General features: G+C 32.7%; 2 protein-coding genes across 2 annotated transcripts in view; one reads left to right on the top strand and one right to left on the bottom strand.

The window, feature by feature from the left end:
- Positions 1 to 639: 639 nt before the first annotated feature.
- LOC128393463 (endoplasmic reticulum transmembrane helix translocase-like) lies at positions 640 to 6,626 on the top strand. Its single transcript, XM_053353646.1, has 14 exons — positions 640 to 855; positions 934 to 1,496; positions 1,685 to 2,504; positions 2,584 to 2,904; positions 2,984 to 3,112; positions 3,202 to 3,536; positions 3,639 to 3,875; positions 3,991 to 4,102; positions 4,193 to 4,392; positions 4,480 to 4,930; positions 5,029 to 5,225; positions 5,315 to 5,569; positions 5,649 to 5,792; positions 5,875 to 6,626. The coding sequence occupies exons 2-14, from the start codon at positions 1,233 to 1,235 to the stop codon at positions 5,980 to 5,982; spliced, it is 3,573 nt and encodes a 1,190-aa protein (XP_053209621.1). The 5' UTR covers positions 640 to 855; positions 934 to 1,232; the 3' UTR covers positions 5,983 to 6,626.
- Positions 6,627 to 6,783: 157 nt separating this feature from the next.
- LOC128393465 (5-hydroxytryptamine receptor 2A-like) overlaps positions 6,784 to 19,431 on the bottom strand; it is a 30,364-nt gene continuing 17,716 nt past the window's right edge. Inside the window, exon 3 of the mRNA XM_053353649.1 lies at positions 6,784 to 7,663. Coding sequence (XP_053209624.1) covers positions 6,905 to 7,663 — 759 coding nt within the window. The 3' untranslated portion in view covers positions 6,784 to 6,904. The remainder of the gene's footprint in view (positions 7,664 to 19,431) is intronic.

A 19,431-nucleotide genomic window follows, 5' to 3' on the forward strand; every position in this document is an offset into this window, starting at 1 on the left:
AACAACAAGAGGATTAAGATTAACAATTTCGACAATTAACTCGATTCACTTTGATTCATTTCGTATCTTCATCTTCCATTTTTATCTTCATTCTCTTTCTTTTTCTCTCTCTCTTCCGTCAACAAACTAATATCATTCTTCAAATGTAACTTATCCTCATCCTCGAAAGGTTCATCTTTACAGTTATGTTTCATGTTCCTTTCAGTTTTCACTCATTTCATCCTCATCCTCATCCTTATCTTCATCTCTCTCTCTCTTTCTCTCTCTTTCTCTCTCTCTTTCTCTTCATCCTATGACCTCATTCTCTATAAACCATGATGATAAAAGATGCAATTCTGTTGATTCGACTCATTTCCGATTCAATCGAACAGAAAATTTCCTTTTTATTTCTTTTCTCACTTATCCTTAGATAATTCACTAAACTTTCTCTGAGTAATTCATTTGCTAATTCAATTAAATTTCAATCGTTAACCAAATGGTAAAAATAAAAAGATTAATTGATCAAAATTAATTTTCTGTCCATTTTAAATTTACCGCTTTTCTTTAAAATTCTGTTGACTATCAAACTCGTTGCCATGGTTACCATTTGGATCCAGATACTTGATCATAATCCGAATTTTTATTTTTTCTTTTAATCATTTTCTTCAATTTCTTTTGGTTAAATTTTTTTTTTCTCAAGATTTTAATTCAATTACATTGTAATTTAATTGTTTTTTTTTTCTTCAATGGATTACAATTACTTTTACAATTGAAAAGTTTAATCATTTCAGGTGCTGTCAGTTTACTTTGAATGATTTTTGTTGCGAAAAATTTGGATACAAATTGTGAGATAAATACAATTCAATCTCTGATGATGTAAGATTAATAATGTGCATTAAACTTGTTATCTGAACATATTTAGACTAATTTAGAATTTTTCTTTCCTTAATTCAGGTAATTCTAATTTAATTTGGCTCCTTTCTAGGATTATCCATATTCTTGGTTGATGTTTAAAACTCTAATTAACATCTGACATCGTTTAATTTTCTCTTATATTCTTTTCTTGGGGTTTTCTCTTCCATCTTTCTGGTTCAGTGTGTTGGTAACATCTTTTGCTATCTCTGTCTTCTTTTCTTCATCTCTCTCTCTCTCTCTCTCCTTTTTTTCTTTCTATTTGGAAGAGACTATTTTTTTCTCTCTCTTCTGTCTATCGTGCGTGTCTTTTCTCTACCTGCCTACCACCTTCCTCAATCATGGCAAAGATCAGAGATTCGGTTGACGAATTGGTTTCCCATGTATCATGTTACAATTCGCGTCCCCTTCTTTTCCATTTGTACCTGGCCCCTTTTCTGTGTATCTATGTTTTTCTCATCAATCTTTGGTTTGTTAAATATTCTACAACTGAATCTCAAGAGATTTGGTTCATTTGGGTGGCTGTTGCAGTTATCTTACAAATACTTACTTACCTTTTCTGCCATTGGTCAGTAGATGTAAATTGTTTCCTTGCCTTTAGTAAGGTGAGTTTTCCGGTCATTTTTTACTTTTCCTTTTATTAATATCTATCGGTATTTATCAATCTTTCAATAGATTCTCCAGACATAGAAAGAAAATCTTTTTGACTACATCATCATTATCACCATCATATGTTGTAACATTTGGCTCTCTCTTTTTTTCCTTTACTTCTGATTATTTATCCTTTCTTCAGGTTTCCCATCCATCTTTAGGAGAATTTGCTAAAGTTGTACCAACACCTAATAATGGATCAACTGAATTGGTGCGATTATGTCGATCTAAAATATCGGATGATAATAGTGAAATTTTATGGTTTCGATTTCAAAAGACTAAATATATTTACAATGAGAAAGATGGACAGTTTGAGGTTCTCAAATTTCCAGTTAATTTAAATCTATCCTTTTACCTGGAATGGAAAGGGCACCAAGAAGAGAATGAACTTTCCCTTGCTGAGAAACATTATGGTAAAAATGATTTGGAAATGGTTGTACCTGAATTTATGGAACTTTTTAAAGAACGAGCAACAGCACCTTTCTTTGTTTTCCAAGTTTTCTGTGTTGCTCTTTGGTGTTTAGATGAATTCTGGTATTATTCTCTATTCACTCTATTCATGTTAATAGCATTTGAATGTGTTCTTGTTCAACAACAATTGAGAAATCTTTCCGAAATTCGTAAAATGGGAAACAAACCTTATCCAATTCAAGTTTACCGTAATCGTAGATGGAGATCAATTCCAAGTGATGAACTTGTACCTGGTGATATAATCTCTGTAAATAGATCTCAAAATGATAATCTTGTTCCTTGTGATCTTTTATTACTTCGAGGTTCATGTATTGTCGATGAATCTATGTTAACCGGTGAATCTGTTCCCCAAATGAAGGAACCAATTGAAAATGTTAATGAACTTGATCGACCTCTTGATGTTGACGCTGATGGAAGACTTCATATCCTCTATGGAGGTACCAAAGTTGTTCAAAATACTCCACCCGTTAAATCAACCACCGGTATTAAAGGTAATTAATCCCTCTACCAATTTTCATCATTTACCAATGGACGAAATTTAATCTTATGTATTTATTTTCCATCTCTTAGCTTCTGATGGAGGTTGTACTGCCTACGTTTTGCGAACTAGTTTCAATACATCCCAAGGAAAATTACTTCGAACTATTTTGTTTGGTGTTAAACGAGTTACTGCCAACAATTTAGAAACATTTGCATTCATCTTATTCCTATTGGTGTTTGCAATTGCGGCAGCAAGTTACGTTTGGATTAAAGGAACTGAAGATCCAAAAAGAAATCGTTATAAACTTTTCCTCGAGTGTACACTCATTTTAACTTCAGTCGTTCCTCCAGAGCTTCCAATTGAATTATCTCTTGCTGTAAATACTTCCCTTTTATCTCTATCAAAGCTATGTAAGTTCCACAATTTTCATCAATTGTTTTATCATCTAATTAATTTTAAATATTCTTCCTTTTTTCTTCCTCCAATTAGTTATTTTTTGTACTGAACCTTTTCGCATTCCCTTTGCCGGTAAAGTTGAAATTTGCTGCTTTGATAAAACTGGTACTTTAACCAGTGACGATCTTGTAGTTGAAGGAATCACCGGAATCAAGGGTCAAGGTATATAACATATACACATCTCCCTCGTTACCTTATTGTTCAGTAATATTATTAAATGAAATTAATTTTTATTTCTATTTGATTAATAGAAAAACCATCGACGAGTATTATTCCTGTTACCGATGCTCCTCCCGAGACTATTCAAGTTTTAGCCGCTTGTCATTCCCTGGTTCAATTAGATGATGGTTTAGTAGGTGATCCTTTAGAAAAGTCAATTCTTTCCGCAATCGATTGGACACTTACCAAAGGCGAAGCTGTAATACCCAAAAAGGGTAAACATCCGGCTGTTAAGATTTTCCATCGATTCCATTTCTCATCTAGTCTAAAGAGAATGTCAGTTATCGCTGGTTACACACCAACTGGATCCCAAGGAACTACTTATTTAGGTTTAACGAAAGGAGCACCCGAAGTACTTCGTAACATGGTTAGTCTTTAATTTTAGACAATCGATTATGATTTGATTGAATTTCTCTTTTTTGTTTCTTGTGTCGGTTTGTTTAATTCATTTATTTGTTTTCTTTTACAGTTTACCAAAGTTCCTGAAAATTATGATGAAATTTACATCTCCATGTCTAAAAAAGGAGCTCGTATATTATCATTGGGCCGAAAAGAGATGGGAAATTTATCTCATCAAGAATTACGAGATATTACTCGTGATGATATTGAGAAAAATTTAGAATTTGTTGGTTTCATTGTGATTTCATGTCCACTCAAAAAAGATTCCAAAGTTGTGATAAAAGAGATCATTGATTCAAGTCATTATGTAAGCTCTTGTGAATATTAATCAAATGAATATTTTATCATCTCTCTCCACCATTGGTATCAAGATACTATTATAACTAATTTTATCATTTCTTTTAATTATTTATTTTCACCAGGTCATGATGATTACTGGAGATGGACCTTTAACTGCTTGTCATGTTGCCAGGGAACTTAACTTCTGTAGAAATGATGACACTTTGATTTTAACATCTTCTCAAACAAAGAATGGTAATTAAATCGATAAACTTATGATTTATTCAATTTGGAAAACTTAATTAGTCTTATTGAAATGAGTTTTCTTTTAATTTTTGCTACCAGAAACCCAATGGAAATGGAAAGGTATCTACGATGAATCTGAACACGAGTGTTCACCAAATATGAAAAGAGAGTTTTATCAAAATTATGATCTTTGCCTTACCGGTGATGGAATGAATTATTTACTCGAGAATCATAATAAATTTTTCTACTCAATACTTCCTCATATTGTTGTTTGGGCTCGAGTTGCACCTAAACAAAAGGTAAATTTACTCAATCGGATTGGAAATAATTTGATACTTATTTTTATCTTTTCTTTTCTCCTTTTATTTTACTTTATTTTTTTTTAGGAATTTGTTATAACATCATTGAAAAGTTTAGGATACACAACATTAATGTGCGGTGACGGAACTAATGATGTTGGTGCTTTAAAACACGCTGAAGTTGGTGTTGCATTACTCACTCATGCTCCTCTTACACCGAATGATTTTAAACCCCGGAAACCCATTGATGCAGCAGCTATTGGTTCAAATCTATTCCCATCTTCTGATTTAAACTCTCCTGGTAATCGTAATAGATTAACTCGTCGTGGTGAACCAACAAGGGATAGATCAAGTTTATTAGGTTCTAGTCAACGAGCCCAACCACCGGCTACTCGAGCTGAAAGATATGCTGAGATGCAGCGGAATCTTCAGAAAATGTTACAAGAAATGGATGAACAAGAAAAGGCTTCAATTGTCAAATTGGGTGATGCAAGTATTGCCGCTCCATTCACATCAAAATTATCTTCCATTCAATGTGGTAAGTAAATTTTTTCCTAAATTAATTTGATTTATCCATTATGGTTACAACTAACTCATTTTCATCTTATTTTTTTTTTATTCTCTTCACTTGATTAGTTTGTCACATTATTAAACAAGGACGATGTACCCTTGTTACCACACTTCAAATGTTCAAAATTTTGGCTTTGAACGCACTTATTTTGGCCTACAGTCACAGCGTCCTTTACTTAGATGGAATTAAATTTAGCGATGGTCAAGCAACACTACAAGGTTTCCTTTTGGCTGGTTGCTTTCTTTTTATATCTCGTTCAAAGGTACAACTATTATATAGTTTTAATTTGTTAATAATAATCATGAATTCATTTTGTACTAATCATGTTATTTTTTTTCCTTCTTTTTCCAGCCACTAACGGTACTTTCAAAGACTAGACCATTAGCCAATATTTTCAATATTTACACCATATCAACAGTCATGTTACAATTTGCTATTCACTTTTGTACCCTAATTTATCTGGTTCGAGAAGCAAACGCCCGTACACCTCCCAAAAGCGATGAATTTGCCAACTTGGAATCAGAATTTCAACCATCTCTTTTAAATAGTACAGTTTATATAATTTCAGTTGCACTTCAAGTGTCAACTTTTGCTGTCAATTATAAGGTAACCTTTTCTTTCATCCTAACTTGGAGCCATATATTAATTATTTCTATACTCTATTTTTTTTAACCACCGGTTACAGGGTCATCCATTTATGGAAAGTTTGAGACAAAACAAACCCTTAATGTATAGCATTTTTGGCTCTATCATTGCGGTCATCGCTTTAGTTACCGGCTATTTCCCTGACTTAGCCCAACAATTTGCTATTGTTGAATTCCCACAAGAAGTAAGTTAATCAATCGATCAAAACACGACTTAAACCACTCAATCCTCCAATTATTATAACTTTTACCTTTTAATTTCTTTAGTTCCAAGTGGTCGTATTAACCGTATTAGGAGCCGATTTAACTTTAGCTTTTGCTATTGATAGAACATGTGAATTTCTATTTGGAAAAGGAAGATTAAGAAAGATATAGACCCTGGTAAATTTCGGATATTAAACAATTAGATAAAAAAAAAGTCTATTTAATTAACTATTTAAATATCTTGTAACAATCTATTTATACCTGTTGTTTGTACCTTTGATGTTGTCAAATAATCCGTCACAATCTTGAGGTGTCACTAAGAAACCATTTATATAGATACACGTACTTGTCAATTTGATTTCTTTTTCTTTGACAATTTCAACTGAATCTCAAACTTTCTTCACCACAATCAATTGAACAAACTGAAGTTATCGTTTTTTTTTTGATTCAGTCAAAATTGAAAAGGAAAAGGAAATACAAAAAAAGTCACCAAATTATCCTTCCCTCCCTCCACCTGATCGTTAATCATTAATTAAGCGGAATCATTTGTTTTTACAATTCAATGGGAAATCCCTGTGATCTGATGTGTTTAAATCCTCTCCTCAATGGTGATTAACAAAAGTCTTGACCGATTTGATGTCCAGTTATCACTTCTCAAAATTTTGCCTCTAATCTGGAGATAAATTAAATCAAACAATCAATTAACCATCAAATCTCAATTTAAAAGTTTCAACCAATATATTACATTGGAAGCAGCAAACAATACAAACTTGGCCTTTCAGCAAGTTTAAAATAAATCCAATCATTCAAATCAACTTTTGTTCATTATCAGCCTAACAAAATTGTTGACAATTACAGTCAACAATTAATTATGATCAGTTTTTGACTTTTAATTGTTTCTTTTTTACCAAAAAAAAAGAAAAATTTATATTATAAGTTTTGTTTTATCTTGATGATCCAAAAAAAGTGATATAACATTTAACGTACATTATAATTATGATTTATATATTTACAATTAGATAAACTTGTTAATTGTAATCAATTTTGATGATGTTTTAATCAAACGGTTAAAAGTTTGATCTTTTGTTACAATTTACACATTACAAGAAGCCCTCGAGTGGCGACCAGTTAAAATACGCTGAAAGGCCGTCCTGAATTCTGGGCTGAAAATGGTGTAAATTATTGGATTAAGAGTCGAATTGGTAAAACCTAACCAGGAAAATATACTCTGGACCGTTTTGGGAGGGGCACATGAGTCACCACAAATCGGCCTTATAAGAGCTAAAATAAAAAAGGGTAACCAACAGATGACAAAAACTCCCGTTATAATGGCCAAAGTTTTTGCCGCTTTACGTTCACGTTTAGCCTCAAGCGATTCCTTGGTTCCAGGTAAAGGTGATGGATGATGATTATGATGATTTTGATGATTATTCACCTGACAATAAGTCTTTGAATTAGGTGACCCTGGATCGCTTGTCTTAATAATTAGTGAGCTTTTAATTGATCCAGTGGCGTTTAATTTAACCTCATTCGTGGTGTTAATTGTTTCCGTACTTTGGTGTAAATTTTCATGATAACCACCATTCGAGGTTGACCCCAAATTGTTACCATTTTCATCTGATTTAATCTCATCTCCCAAACAGCTCAAATCCTTAGCACTATTATTATTATTTTTACAATGAACGCTATTGTTTTTACTGTTATTATTATTATTATTATCGTCGCTTGTGATGATCGTTGAGTCCATTTCTTTACATCGATTGGTATCACTTTTGGCTAACGAAGCGTTTGCATGACGAAGATTCGATGTCATGTTTCGTCCTGGTTTATGGCGAATTCGTTTTTTGGCAACCTTGAGAAAAGAGTTTTTTAAAAAAGAAAAATATTCAATTACTATTATTGGAAAGTTCGTTCTTATCAATTTTTATCGTTTTCGAAAAGTTCTGTTCGTAGGCTCCATCTATTGAGGGAATTTAGAATCATCTATTTTCTTTCTCTTCGAATGTCTAACTTTAAAATTGGTTCTCGATTCATCTGTTGACTGTTTAAAGAATTATTTATGATTGAAAGGCAAACACTGAACAAATTGTTCTGTCGTTGAATTTTGTCTCGATATCAGAATCGTGATATTAATTAGAGATGATAAATGATTTCTATCATTTGTCATCGTCAAACTTTCATTGAATCGAGTTTATGGAATTCGATTCTAATCGTAGTTTAGATCTTTCGGTTTTTTTTTGTCATAAAAATGGAGGAAAATGTAACATGATGATAACTTCATGAGCGATTACAAAAGTTCAGGTTAACAATTGATAAATAAGGTGTAAAGAAAGATGAATATGTTATGAGAATTTTTTTCTCCACTTTTCTATCTTGCATTTTCATGGTGAGGAAAAAAGTTCTGAGACTCTGATTGAAAGGAAAATTACAACAACAATAAAGATACTGACAAAACCAGTGAAGGTCAATTAATCATATTGAGTAATCGTTGAATAAAGTTCAGTCAATCCGAATCAATATGAGAGAGTTTCCTGTTTGTGAAGCAAGAAAATTAATCTGAGAAAACTGTGAATCCAAGATTAACATGATGGTTCAACCGATAGATTGAAATTCAATAATCAATAAATTAAGTTATTGGAGACGATCAATTAATTATACTCATCGGTATGTACTTCCGTAAGTTCATTTAATCAGATTGATCTTAAATCATGTGTCGGTATGATTAAATTTCTGTCTCAATGTTGTCAAAGTGTTATGATGATTTCATGACTGAATCTGAGATTAATAAGTGAATCAAAGTTCTGGTGAACTGAGAAGAGAAAAGTTTACAATATAAACTTGAGGCTGAAATTATTATTTTTTTTTATCGATTTCGATTCAATCAAAACTGAAGATATTGAAACAATAGAAGTAATAAAATCGTGACGAACCAAAGTATTGAACTTACATGAGAGAATTCAATTGTTTCAATTATCTGTCTACCTTTTCTTACCTCAACACCCACTGAACTAAAAGCTCCAAATCAGCCTTATCGAAACACCTTAATCATGGTTGGAACTGTCAAAGAATCAAGTATTAAATCAGAGGAAAAAGAATGACAAAAAATAAATTTCCAAACTCAGATAATCTCCATCATGGATAAGAAGACAAATGATGTAGACGAGAGAAAGAGAAACTCAGACAGAAAAAAATGATTCTTTTAACCTTCATGGGTTTTTAATGATTCAAGAAAAAGAAAAGAGGATAAATAGGAAGATGGAGAAAAGAATTGATTGAGGTGGGTCATCATTTCCACCATGAGTTTCTACTAAATAAGAGGTTGGAAAGTAGCCACAGCGATTGGCACCTTAACTAAGCCACTGTTGGAAAACTTGACCAGTTGAAATCCTTGTTAAGGTGTTAGTTGAGTTTCAAGATTTATCTTCTTGAAACTTCATGAGGTTTCATGAAATATTAGCCACTATAATTGCAGTGGATAACATGAGAGTGAAAAAGAAGAGGGGAAAAAAGTAAAAAAGAAAAGAAACTTGAAAATTGATGATGAAGATGAAATGATGAGAATAGAAGAAAAAAAATCTCCAAGAAAACTGGACATTGTCCATATGTGTATGATATTGTTAACACTAAATGACCTCAAAAAGTTTTCATCTTACTTTTTTCTTCTTACGATTCATCTTTTTCTTTCACCTTTTCCTCTGTGTAGATATTCACACAGGTAAGATTACATTTTATCTCCTGTTATCATTTTGTTCATCTTCATCAAACAATATAAGAAACTTACATGAACGATTCATGAAGGTTTGACTTTTCAATCCAACAGGTAACTTTAATTTCATCTGTTGGTCAACATAAAAACTGACCTTTCAAAGTAAACAAATTTTCTCCCTGCAATTAACTCGGACATCATGGTGGTGATAATCAAATGATGATGGAAACAAAATTTTTCACTTAACAAAATGTAATTCGTCTCATCTATTATTGATCAGAATTTTCATCTCTCTCTCTCTCTCTCATTCTTGACCATCATCATATTCACATGAAAATGGACACAAAAAAGAAAAGATTTTCATTCAAACTTTCACTTCCTTTTAGCCCTTGATCTAACGGTAACCTTTGTCATCTAGTGAAATATCAACAGATTGATTCAAAAGAACTTTTTTCACTCTCTTATTCAGATCATCATGTTTGTCACCATGAACAATTGAGATGCTACAATACAGTATGTAGAATAAAAAGAAAAAACAACAACAACAATAACAACAATATTGGAATAAATCTTTTGATTCTCTGGATTGATAATCATTTAAAAAGCATTTTGTTTATCTGAAAGTATTGCAAATACTTTTGGACAAGTAAATGCTTTCAACTTATTAAAATACATTCAAATTTTAAGATAAATTTCATGCAGAATTGTAGATAAACTCAGTTCTCTGCAATAAACAACATGATGGAAAAAATTTTCATTAAACTTGTCACATTCAACAATCAGGGTTAATAATTTCAGTCCATTATCAGCATTACGCTGATTAGATGTTACTTTTCCCTGTGTGTATGTGTCACTTTGCATGATGAAATTAACTCCATGAAGAAAAAAAATAAAATGTTTCGCTCTTTTGTTTGATGAAAAATTTTCTTTTCTTTTTTTGTTATGTACGTTAAGAATTGAGAAATTTTCAGTTGAGCTGAACTTTTCTTTCCAGACTCACCATGAAGATAAACACCTTCACTTTCACCCACTTTGACATTTCCATGTAACAACAACAATAATAAAATGCTTTGAATCTCATCATGTTTTTTTTTCTTGTTAGGGACAAATAAACTCTTCATAAAGTGTTGATACCTTTTACTGAACTTTTTTCAACCTATTCACTTCATCATCATTCTGATGAGAATGCTTTTTATCACCATGAACATGGGATTGATTGAATGAATAGCAAAAGGATGTTTTCATAAGATATTTCAATCTCGCATCACTTATCATCACTTGTGATAATTTAATTCTGACCCAGAACTTTGCACTTTCTGTGTATGTGTTTGTAAGATTATGATTCATGTTAAGAATTTTCTTCAAAATTAGAACTTGTTGTTTTTTGTTTCGAGAGTGAGAGTTTCAACCATAAAGTTGATCATGATTCTGAATCTGTTCATATGATGAACTTTTTTTCTCAGACTTTCCCAAGCTTCCTTTACAACTTTTTGTTTACATTTTGTTTCCTCTTATATTGTTGGCTCTTCATTTCTCACTCAATTGAATAATTGTGTTTATGATTCAGTTGTTTTCATGATTATTATCATCATAACGATGAATCAAACATGGAAGCCAAAAGATTATACGAAACAAGAAATGTAATCCATCAATAATATTGCATCTCCAATTCACTTGGGAATAATTGAAACCAATTGAATAATAATAATAATCATGATTATCACTATCACCAAGCAATAAATTATATCCTCAAGAATATCTCTCAGTATATGAAACCATTGATGAAGTCCTCATGAAGTTCATGCAGAGAGAGAGAGAGAGAGAGAGAGAGAGAGAGAGAGAGAGAGATCCTCATATAAGCTGAGAGATGAAAAAAATGATGATGATAGCTGAACTTTTGTCCAGTTGAATGGCAACAGAAAACAAATTTCAGTCTGGACGAAATCGTAGCTGATGAATTGATCATGATTATCATGTTCATTATCATTGGCTATCATTGTCCATGTAATAACTTGATCAATTGAGTATTCATAACCATTGCTTAGTTATTCATGATGATAATAATACATCATAAATATAATGAATGCAAACCCACATTCACAAAGAGGACAAGTAACTGGTCAGCATGAAGACGAGCATTTCCTTCAGCCTGTGGTGAAAGTGAAAATTAATATAACTGAATAACTTGTAGGTCTGTTGACAATTTGTATTGAGTGATTCTTGGTCAATATCATATCAATATTTGCTTCATAAATCACCATTGGAAAAGAAAAGCAAATATTACCTTTCGCCTTTTTTTACTCACAATTTTTGCTACCACGGAAAAAAACTTGACCATTACCCATGGACAAACTGAACCAAGAATGATTTTTTTTGCATAATATTTGCTTATTCTGATGGTGGACAAGATTGAACTGTTTGCCTTTCTTGCTTGACCATTGGAGACACTTTTTTTGTCCCTCATTGCAAATGATATGTGAACTTTTTTTCACCTTCAATTCAGTTTGATTTTTGTTTTTTTCTTCATGACTTATTGAATCATGAATCAAGGTGATGAGTGATTAATGGTTGGCTGATCACAGGGTGGTAAATTGCTAGTCGCTGGGATGTGAAGGGTTTTCCTCCTGATTGTTGTGCTGTGGTGTAATTGATTGTTGATGGCTATTTAATTGCAACCATTTCAAGATTGATCCTCTTTCTTGTGTATGTTTATAACTCTAATTCCCATGTAATCAAATGATTCTCACATTAATCTGATCAATTACCCATAACTGACCAATCGAACATGCAAAAAAAATCGGTAAATAATCATTGAATTGACCATTAATCTATTCAACTTTTATTTGCATAACTCAGACAATTAATCAAAATGACTATTAAATAATAGTTTGATTTATTAATTTCTAATCTTTAGATTAAATTTAACAAACAATTTACTCGATTTTAGCCATGAGAGTGATATTATGTTTTGATTTATTTTCTAATAAAAATGAATCATGTTTCAAGGGAATCAAAATATAATCTTGAAATCTAAATCAAATTGATCGGCAAGTCCTAATGATTAGTGTGACTTTGGATGTTCAAAGGACTTTGTTGTTTTCAAGTAATTTAAACTTGATTAAGGAGTTCGAGAAGTTTTGATGAAATCGAGAATCGTCAACTTGTGATAACTTTTATATAGATGGAGAATTTTCAGAAAATAATTTTCAACATGAAGTCGATTCATTTTTCCCCTATTTCCATAGATTCAACACGAACAAAGTGAGTAGTTAGGAAAAGGACGACTTTGACCCAAGTGAGGTTTCTAGACCAGAATTTTTTGATATTTTTTTTAGCGCGAAATTCGAAATTTGTAGAAATAGTAGGTAGTAAAAGGGGGGAAAGTGTTTCCGGAAGCTGCAGTACAGACCATTTCCGGTTTTAAAGGTGATGATGTGGGTGGTGGTAACTTCCGGAAATAAAAGTAGTAAGGAAAAGATTTGATGTGTAATTTTGTGACAACCCCTTGATTTGTAACTTAGTTACTATCACTTGCTGTGTGTTGCAACTTAGTTGCTTCTGTTTCCTCTTCCTCACCTTTGTAACCTTTGACTTCCTTTTCCTTTCTCTGTATTGTATAAATACCTTACCAATCTTAGATTAATTAAGTAGAGCTAAACTAAGTTTAACTAAGTAAAGTTAATTAGACTCCAACTTCAGTTTATCCGTCATCACCTTCTCAGAAGGACATTAAGTCTTGACCCCTTTGTATTTGTTGTATTCACTTGAACACTTAAGTCTCGTCTCAAATTATTGCTGTATAACTTGGTGACTAATTATAATTAACCTAAACTCGTCCTTGAGACTTGATTAAACTAATTACGTATCCCCAGAAAATCAACTGTTTGTGTCATTTACGCTTTAGCTCATTGAGCCTTTTTGTCGCCATGTTGGAGAATTGCCAAAATAGTAGCCAAAGTGTGACAACTCAGTTGTCGAGTGTTAATTAATTATAACCGGTCAACATTTTATATAACATTTGGTGGAGATTCCCTTTCGATCTGTGATCTCATTTTAAGTGGGGGAGGAGTATCTCTTTCATTTAAAATCGTAAGCAAGTGTAGTGCCGATTCCCATCTCAATCAAACTATTTAGATTGAAAGAAATCAATCTTTTCTGTGTTAAGTGAATAAAGTTCAACTAAGTTGAAAGTAATCAACTTATTAATTGTGATTGAAAGAGCTCAATCATCGTGGTGTTAATTCAACTGAGTTGAAAGAAATCAACTCAAAAACTGTGATTGAAAGAAATCAATCTTTTAGTGTGTTCATAATTGAAAGTAATCAATTGCTGAGAAATCAACTAAGTTGAAAAGTAATTCAACTATGGCGGATAAAGAAAACCCGAAAACGTTTTTGTCAAACCCTTTAACTCCCTCAATATTGTCAGGAGCCAAGAACGAATCAACCTTGGAAGTGGTTATGGGAACATTAAACTCTATTCAAGAGAATATGAAAAAATTGGAAATGAAAATTGATCGATCAGATAGTTCGATGAAGACTGGTTTGTCTGCACTTTCTAAGAAAGTTGATGCGTTGGAATCGGTGGTACCGATTCAATCTACCTTCTTAGAAGGACATGGAACTGGAGAATCAAATAATTCAATTACTGGTTCAAGAACGAATCAAAGAGTTGATTCAAGAAGGAATCAAGGAAATGATGGTCTAGAAGGAACTAGTACTACTTATGATTCAAGAACGAATCAAAGAAATGAACTGAGAAGACCGAATGAACATTCATTGTTGAATACATTTGTTAACTCGAACTCAGTTCGACCCAAAGTGAAGTTAGAAGATTTTCCGACATTCGATGGAAGCAATGAGAAAGCTGCGAGTTGGTTAATCGACTATGAATTCTGTGCTGCAGTAAATAATTGGCAAGGAGAAGATCTTGTCAAGGGTGTGGTTAAATGTTTTACAGGTGATGCACGAAAATGGTATGTCTGCATTTACCTACCAAGCGTTAATCCTGGAGAACACGATTGGGAAAATTTCAAAGAAATGTTTAAAGAAACGTATGTCAGGTACGCTGATAAAATGGATCTTCAGATGAAGATAAGCCAAAGGAAACAAGGTTACAACGAGAAAACGACTACCTATTTCCATGATATGCTTTCGTTATGTCGTGATTATGATGACAAGTTACCTGATAAAACGATTATCACTTATGTATTAAGAGGAATGTTACCGATGAATCGAACAGCTTTATCTGTGTTGGGAAGTACCTCATCACTGAAAACATTAGCCTCTCATATACGTAACATTAGTGATGCTGAAATTTTGAACAAAAGTCAGAGAGAAAGAAATCCTTCTCAGAAGGAAGGGAATCGCCGGTCACGTTCAAAGGAACGAGATAAAGAGAATTCGACGGAAAAATGAAGAGACGAGATCCGTCAAATGTGATTTGTTACAACTGTCTCGAAAAAGGCCATTACGTGAGTAATTGTAAACGACCTTATGATGCACTTCGAGCATCAACAAATAAGAAAAATTTGTTTGAGAAAAGATTCAAGATAAATCTTGTGAATAATGTTGATCATGTTGAAGAAACAACTGAATCAAATCAAAGTGACCTTGAGTTAACGACATCTTCAATTGATCTTGAGCGATGGAAAATCAACGCAACGATTTCCGCTGTTGAATTTAATTTTGGTGCGAATTTACCAACAGTAAATGTTGATATCAACGGTGTCGGAAGAGATGCTTTACTTGACACTGGAGCTAAGATCAGTTTGATGAGAGACGATTGTCGTGAATCATGTAAACTAGAATTGTTACCATGGACATTTGGACCATTGACAATGGCGAATGGAAATCACGATTATCCTTATAGTTACACTAATTGTTGGATGAAAATTGATAATTTGATGATTCCAGTCAAGTTCATCGTAATGTTGAGAATGAGTCGTCAATTGATCCTTGGTGCGGATTTTTGTGAATCGCATGGTGTTGAAGTTTTATTCTCTAAACGTTCAATACAAATTACTAAGCCAAGTAATGATGTGATTGTGTTAAATAAAAAGGTGACATTGAACCCGTTAACTAATGAGAACTCAGTTCAAGCGGAAGTACCTGCAAGAATGAACTCAGTTCAAAACGAGATAAATTTTGTTGATCTAAAAGATTATGATGATGTGTTTGCTAAGTCTACGAACGATGTTGGATGGATTGAAGGAGTCACTCATGAGATAAATACTGGTAATCATCCACCTATTTATGCTCGACCTTATCCAGTCCCAGTTTCTCTAAGAGATAAAATTTCTGACATGATTGAAGAAATGTTAGATCAAGGAATAATCAAACCAAGTACGAGTCCTTGGGCAAGTCCTATTGTTCTGGTTGCCAAGAAAAATGGATCAACTCGTTTCTGTGTTGATTATCGTGCCTTGAATAAAATAACATTGAATGATCCCTATCCAATTCCAAGAGTAGAAGATGCTTTGGACATTTTGGAAGGTTGTGTGAAATTTTCTTCTTTAGATGTTGCTGCTATGTATTGGCACATTAAGATGAAAGAAGATGATCAAGCTAAAACAGCTTTTGTTGTATCGCAAGGATTGTTTGAATTTCTACGAATGCCGTTCGATTTGAAGAACGCCCCTGCTACTGCTGTTAGGACTATGAATCGTGTCCTTGCTGGTTTAAATAATGTAAACTGTTACATTTATTTCGATGATATTTTGATCTTTGGTAAGACCGAAGAAGAACATGATGAAAACTTGAGAAAAGTTTTAAAACGATTAAGAGAAAATAACATCAAATTAAGAAGAGAAAAATGTCGAATTGGTGTCGATAACATCGATTATTTGGGTTATAACATTTCAAAGAATGGGATAACACCAAGTGAAGCAAATGTTGCTACCGTTGTTGAGTTCTTAGAACCAAAAAGTGTATCGGATGTACGAACTTTCATTGGATTATGTTCATACTTCCGAAGATTCATCCCGAAGTTTAGTGAAGTCGCTCGACCTCTTCATGCTTTATTAAAAGATAAAGTAAAATTTGTCTGGTCTGAGGTTGAACAGGAATCGTTTGATAAACTTAAATTGGCTATTACCTCAAAACCCGTATTAGCATGTTTTAAGACTGTTGGAGACATTGAACTTCATACCGATGCATGTGATTATGGTATTTGTTCTGTAATGTATCAAAGAGATGAGGAGAACAACTTGAAACCCGTTTGTTACATCTCTAGAACTTTGAGTCCTGCTGAAAAAAATTATGGAGTAACAGAGAAAGAATGTCTTTCAATTGTATGGAGTATAATTAAGTTAAGACATTATCTGTTCCAGAGAAAATTTACCGTTATAACTAACCACTGTGGATTGTGTTGGTTCATGACTTCTAAGAAGTTGACACCAAGATTAACTCGCTGGAGTTTAAAATTACAAGAATTTGAATTTGAAGTCAAATACAAATCAGGAAAATTACATGGTGATGCTGATTGTATTTCTCGTTACCCGCTGCCTAAAGACGTTAATGATAACGAAGTCGAAGAAAATGAAGATGAATGTTTCGTTTTACATGTTGATGTAAAAGAAAACGAGTTCTTAGAACTACAGAAACAAGATCCACTTGTGATCAAAGTGAATTCATTATTCAAGAATGAAACGATGTCAAAGAGAAAATTGAAAAGATTAAACAAGAAATTTGTGTTTGTCAACCATTTGTTGTATCGTCGAAGAGGTGAAGAATTACTTCCTTACATTCCACTTCCGTTGAGAAATTCTATCATGAAAGAAGCTCATGAAGAAGGACATTTGGGTATGAACAAAGTTTCTCAGAAATTAAAACAAGAAATGTTTTGGCCGAAAATGGATCACGATATAAATGATTTCATCAAGCGATGTGATGCTTGTCAAAAGAGAAAACCTTACATGAAATCAAATCAAGGTTTCATGATACCAATTAAGAGACCCGAAAGAATTTTCCAAGAAATTTCATTAGATTTGGCTGAATTTTCTAAGAGTGAAGAAGGGTACAAATATGTTTTAGCAATCAATGATCGATTGTCTAAATTTGCTGTCGCTGTACCTTTGAAAACGATTACAAGTCTCGATGTGATGGATGCGCTAACGAACAATTGGTTTTATAGATTTGGTGTACCCGAAGTTTTGATAACTGATCGTGGAACAAATCTAACTTCAGAAGAATTTAAAGAATTCTTAGAATTCTATGGCGTTGAACATCGGACTACCACTCCTTATCACCCTCAATCTGATGGACAAACAGAACGATTTAATTGTTATTTGGGAACAAGTATTTCGATTTTATCTGATGGTGAACCAAAGAATTGGCCTTCATATCTCAAGCGAGTTGTATTTGCTTATAATGCTACTCCTCATCGATCTACAAAGTTTTCCCCTTTTTACTTGGTTCATGGTATCGAAGCGAGATCACCATGGCAAGCAAAGATAAAACTAATTCCGAAGATAAGAGAAAGATCTAAGATCGAAGATGATTTGAAACATCGTGAACAAGTAAGAGAAAAAGCAAAAGAAAATATTGAATTTGCTCAAGAGAAATCAAAATTTTACTATGATAAGAAAATGTTTGAACCAAATTACAATGTTGGAGATTTAGTTTGTATCAATCAACCGATATTGAAGAAAGGAACTCCAAAAAAGTTCATGGATCGATATCGAGGACCATATAAAATTAAACGAAAGTTTAATAATGTTAATTATGAATTAATTAATTTGGATGGACCAGTTAAACTAATTGATTGTCATGTTAAGAGGATGAAACCATATTATGAAGCATATGATAATCTCATCGATAAAAATTTACAATCAACTGAGTTGACAAAGACGAAACGAAGAAGAAAAGTGAAAAGAAAGGAAAATTATCCTGATGATTCTGAGAATCAAGAAATTATTCCTGGTACAACTAATCGTGATGATTTGTTTGATTTGATTGATGAATCAGATTGATTTTCATCGAAGGTGCCGAAATGCTGTCGAGTCTAACATGACAACCGCATGACACTTGACAAAATTAATTTTTTTTGTAACATAACCAAAGCGAATGATCCAAATTGAATTTGAATCAAAATCAACTTTAATTATATTTATTTTTCTATTTCTTTTCTTTACTAAAATTTTCATTTGAATTTAATTGTCAACTCAAGATTATGTTAATTGTCATCACAACTAAGTCGCCACTGTCCAGCTTGAGAGCCACGAGCCGTTACCATTGGAAACATTTCCTTTTCCTTTGTCATTGTTGTGTTACTAATGTTTGAACTTAGTTCAATTGTGTTAATTGTTTATTAATAATTTAAGTTAATTTTTCTTTTGTTTCTTTGGAAATTTTTAAGTAATTAACTTAATCTGTTGTTTGTGATAACCATTTGAACTCAGTTCATTTCAACCATTGTGATAACTGTTCCGAACTCAGTTCAAAATTATGCATCGATTAAGACCTGGAGATTTATCTTGGGAACCTATTGATCTTACTGGAGATCCAATTGATGCCTTGATTGAATCACAGAATTTTGAATTTGAGATTGATCATGTTACTCATTATGTTCCTCCGAATCCAAATACTCATCCACTTATATCCGCTTGGGTTGAGAGTAATGTGATAACAGTTAAACCGACGGAACTTAGTTCCTCAAATTTTGTTGATATAAATGCTGTTAAAGATTTTGAGTGTTGTTTTTGTCTCAATGTCGCTACGAAACCGATGCTTTGTGTCGTTTGTAATGTGACCTTTTGCCGAAATTGTAGCCGAGCTTATAAAGAAGCTAAAGGATCTAATGCTACTTGTCCCTGGCGATGCTCTCGAAATCCACTCAAAGTTAAGCCTATGCCGAATGATGGTCAACCGAAATCATGGAGAAAATTTAATGAACTTGTGGTTATTTGTTTCTAT

This window comes from Panonychus citri, unplaced genomic scaffold (genome assembly GCF_014898815.1).
Source record: "Panonychus citri isolate SS breed McGregor unplaced genomic scaffold, ASM1489881v1 Contig00138, whole genome shotgun sequence".
Taxonomy (NCBI): Eukaryota; Metazoa; Arthropoda; class Arachnida; order Trombidiformes; family Tetranychidae; genus Panonychus; species Panonychus citri.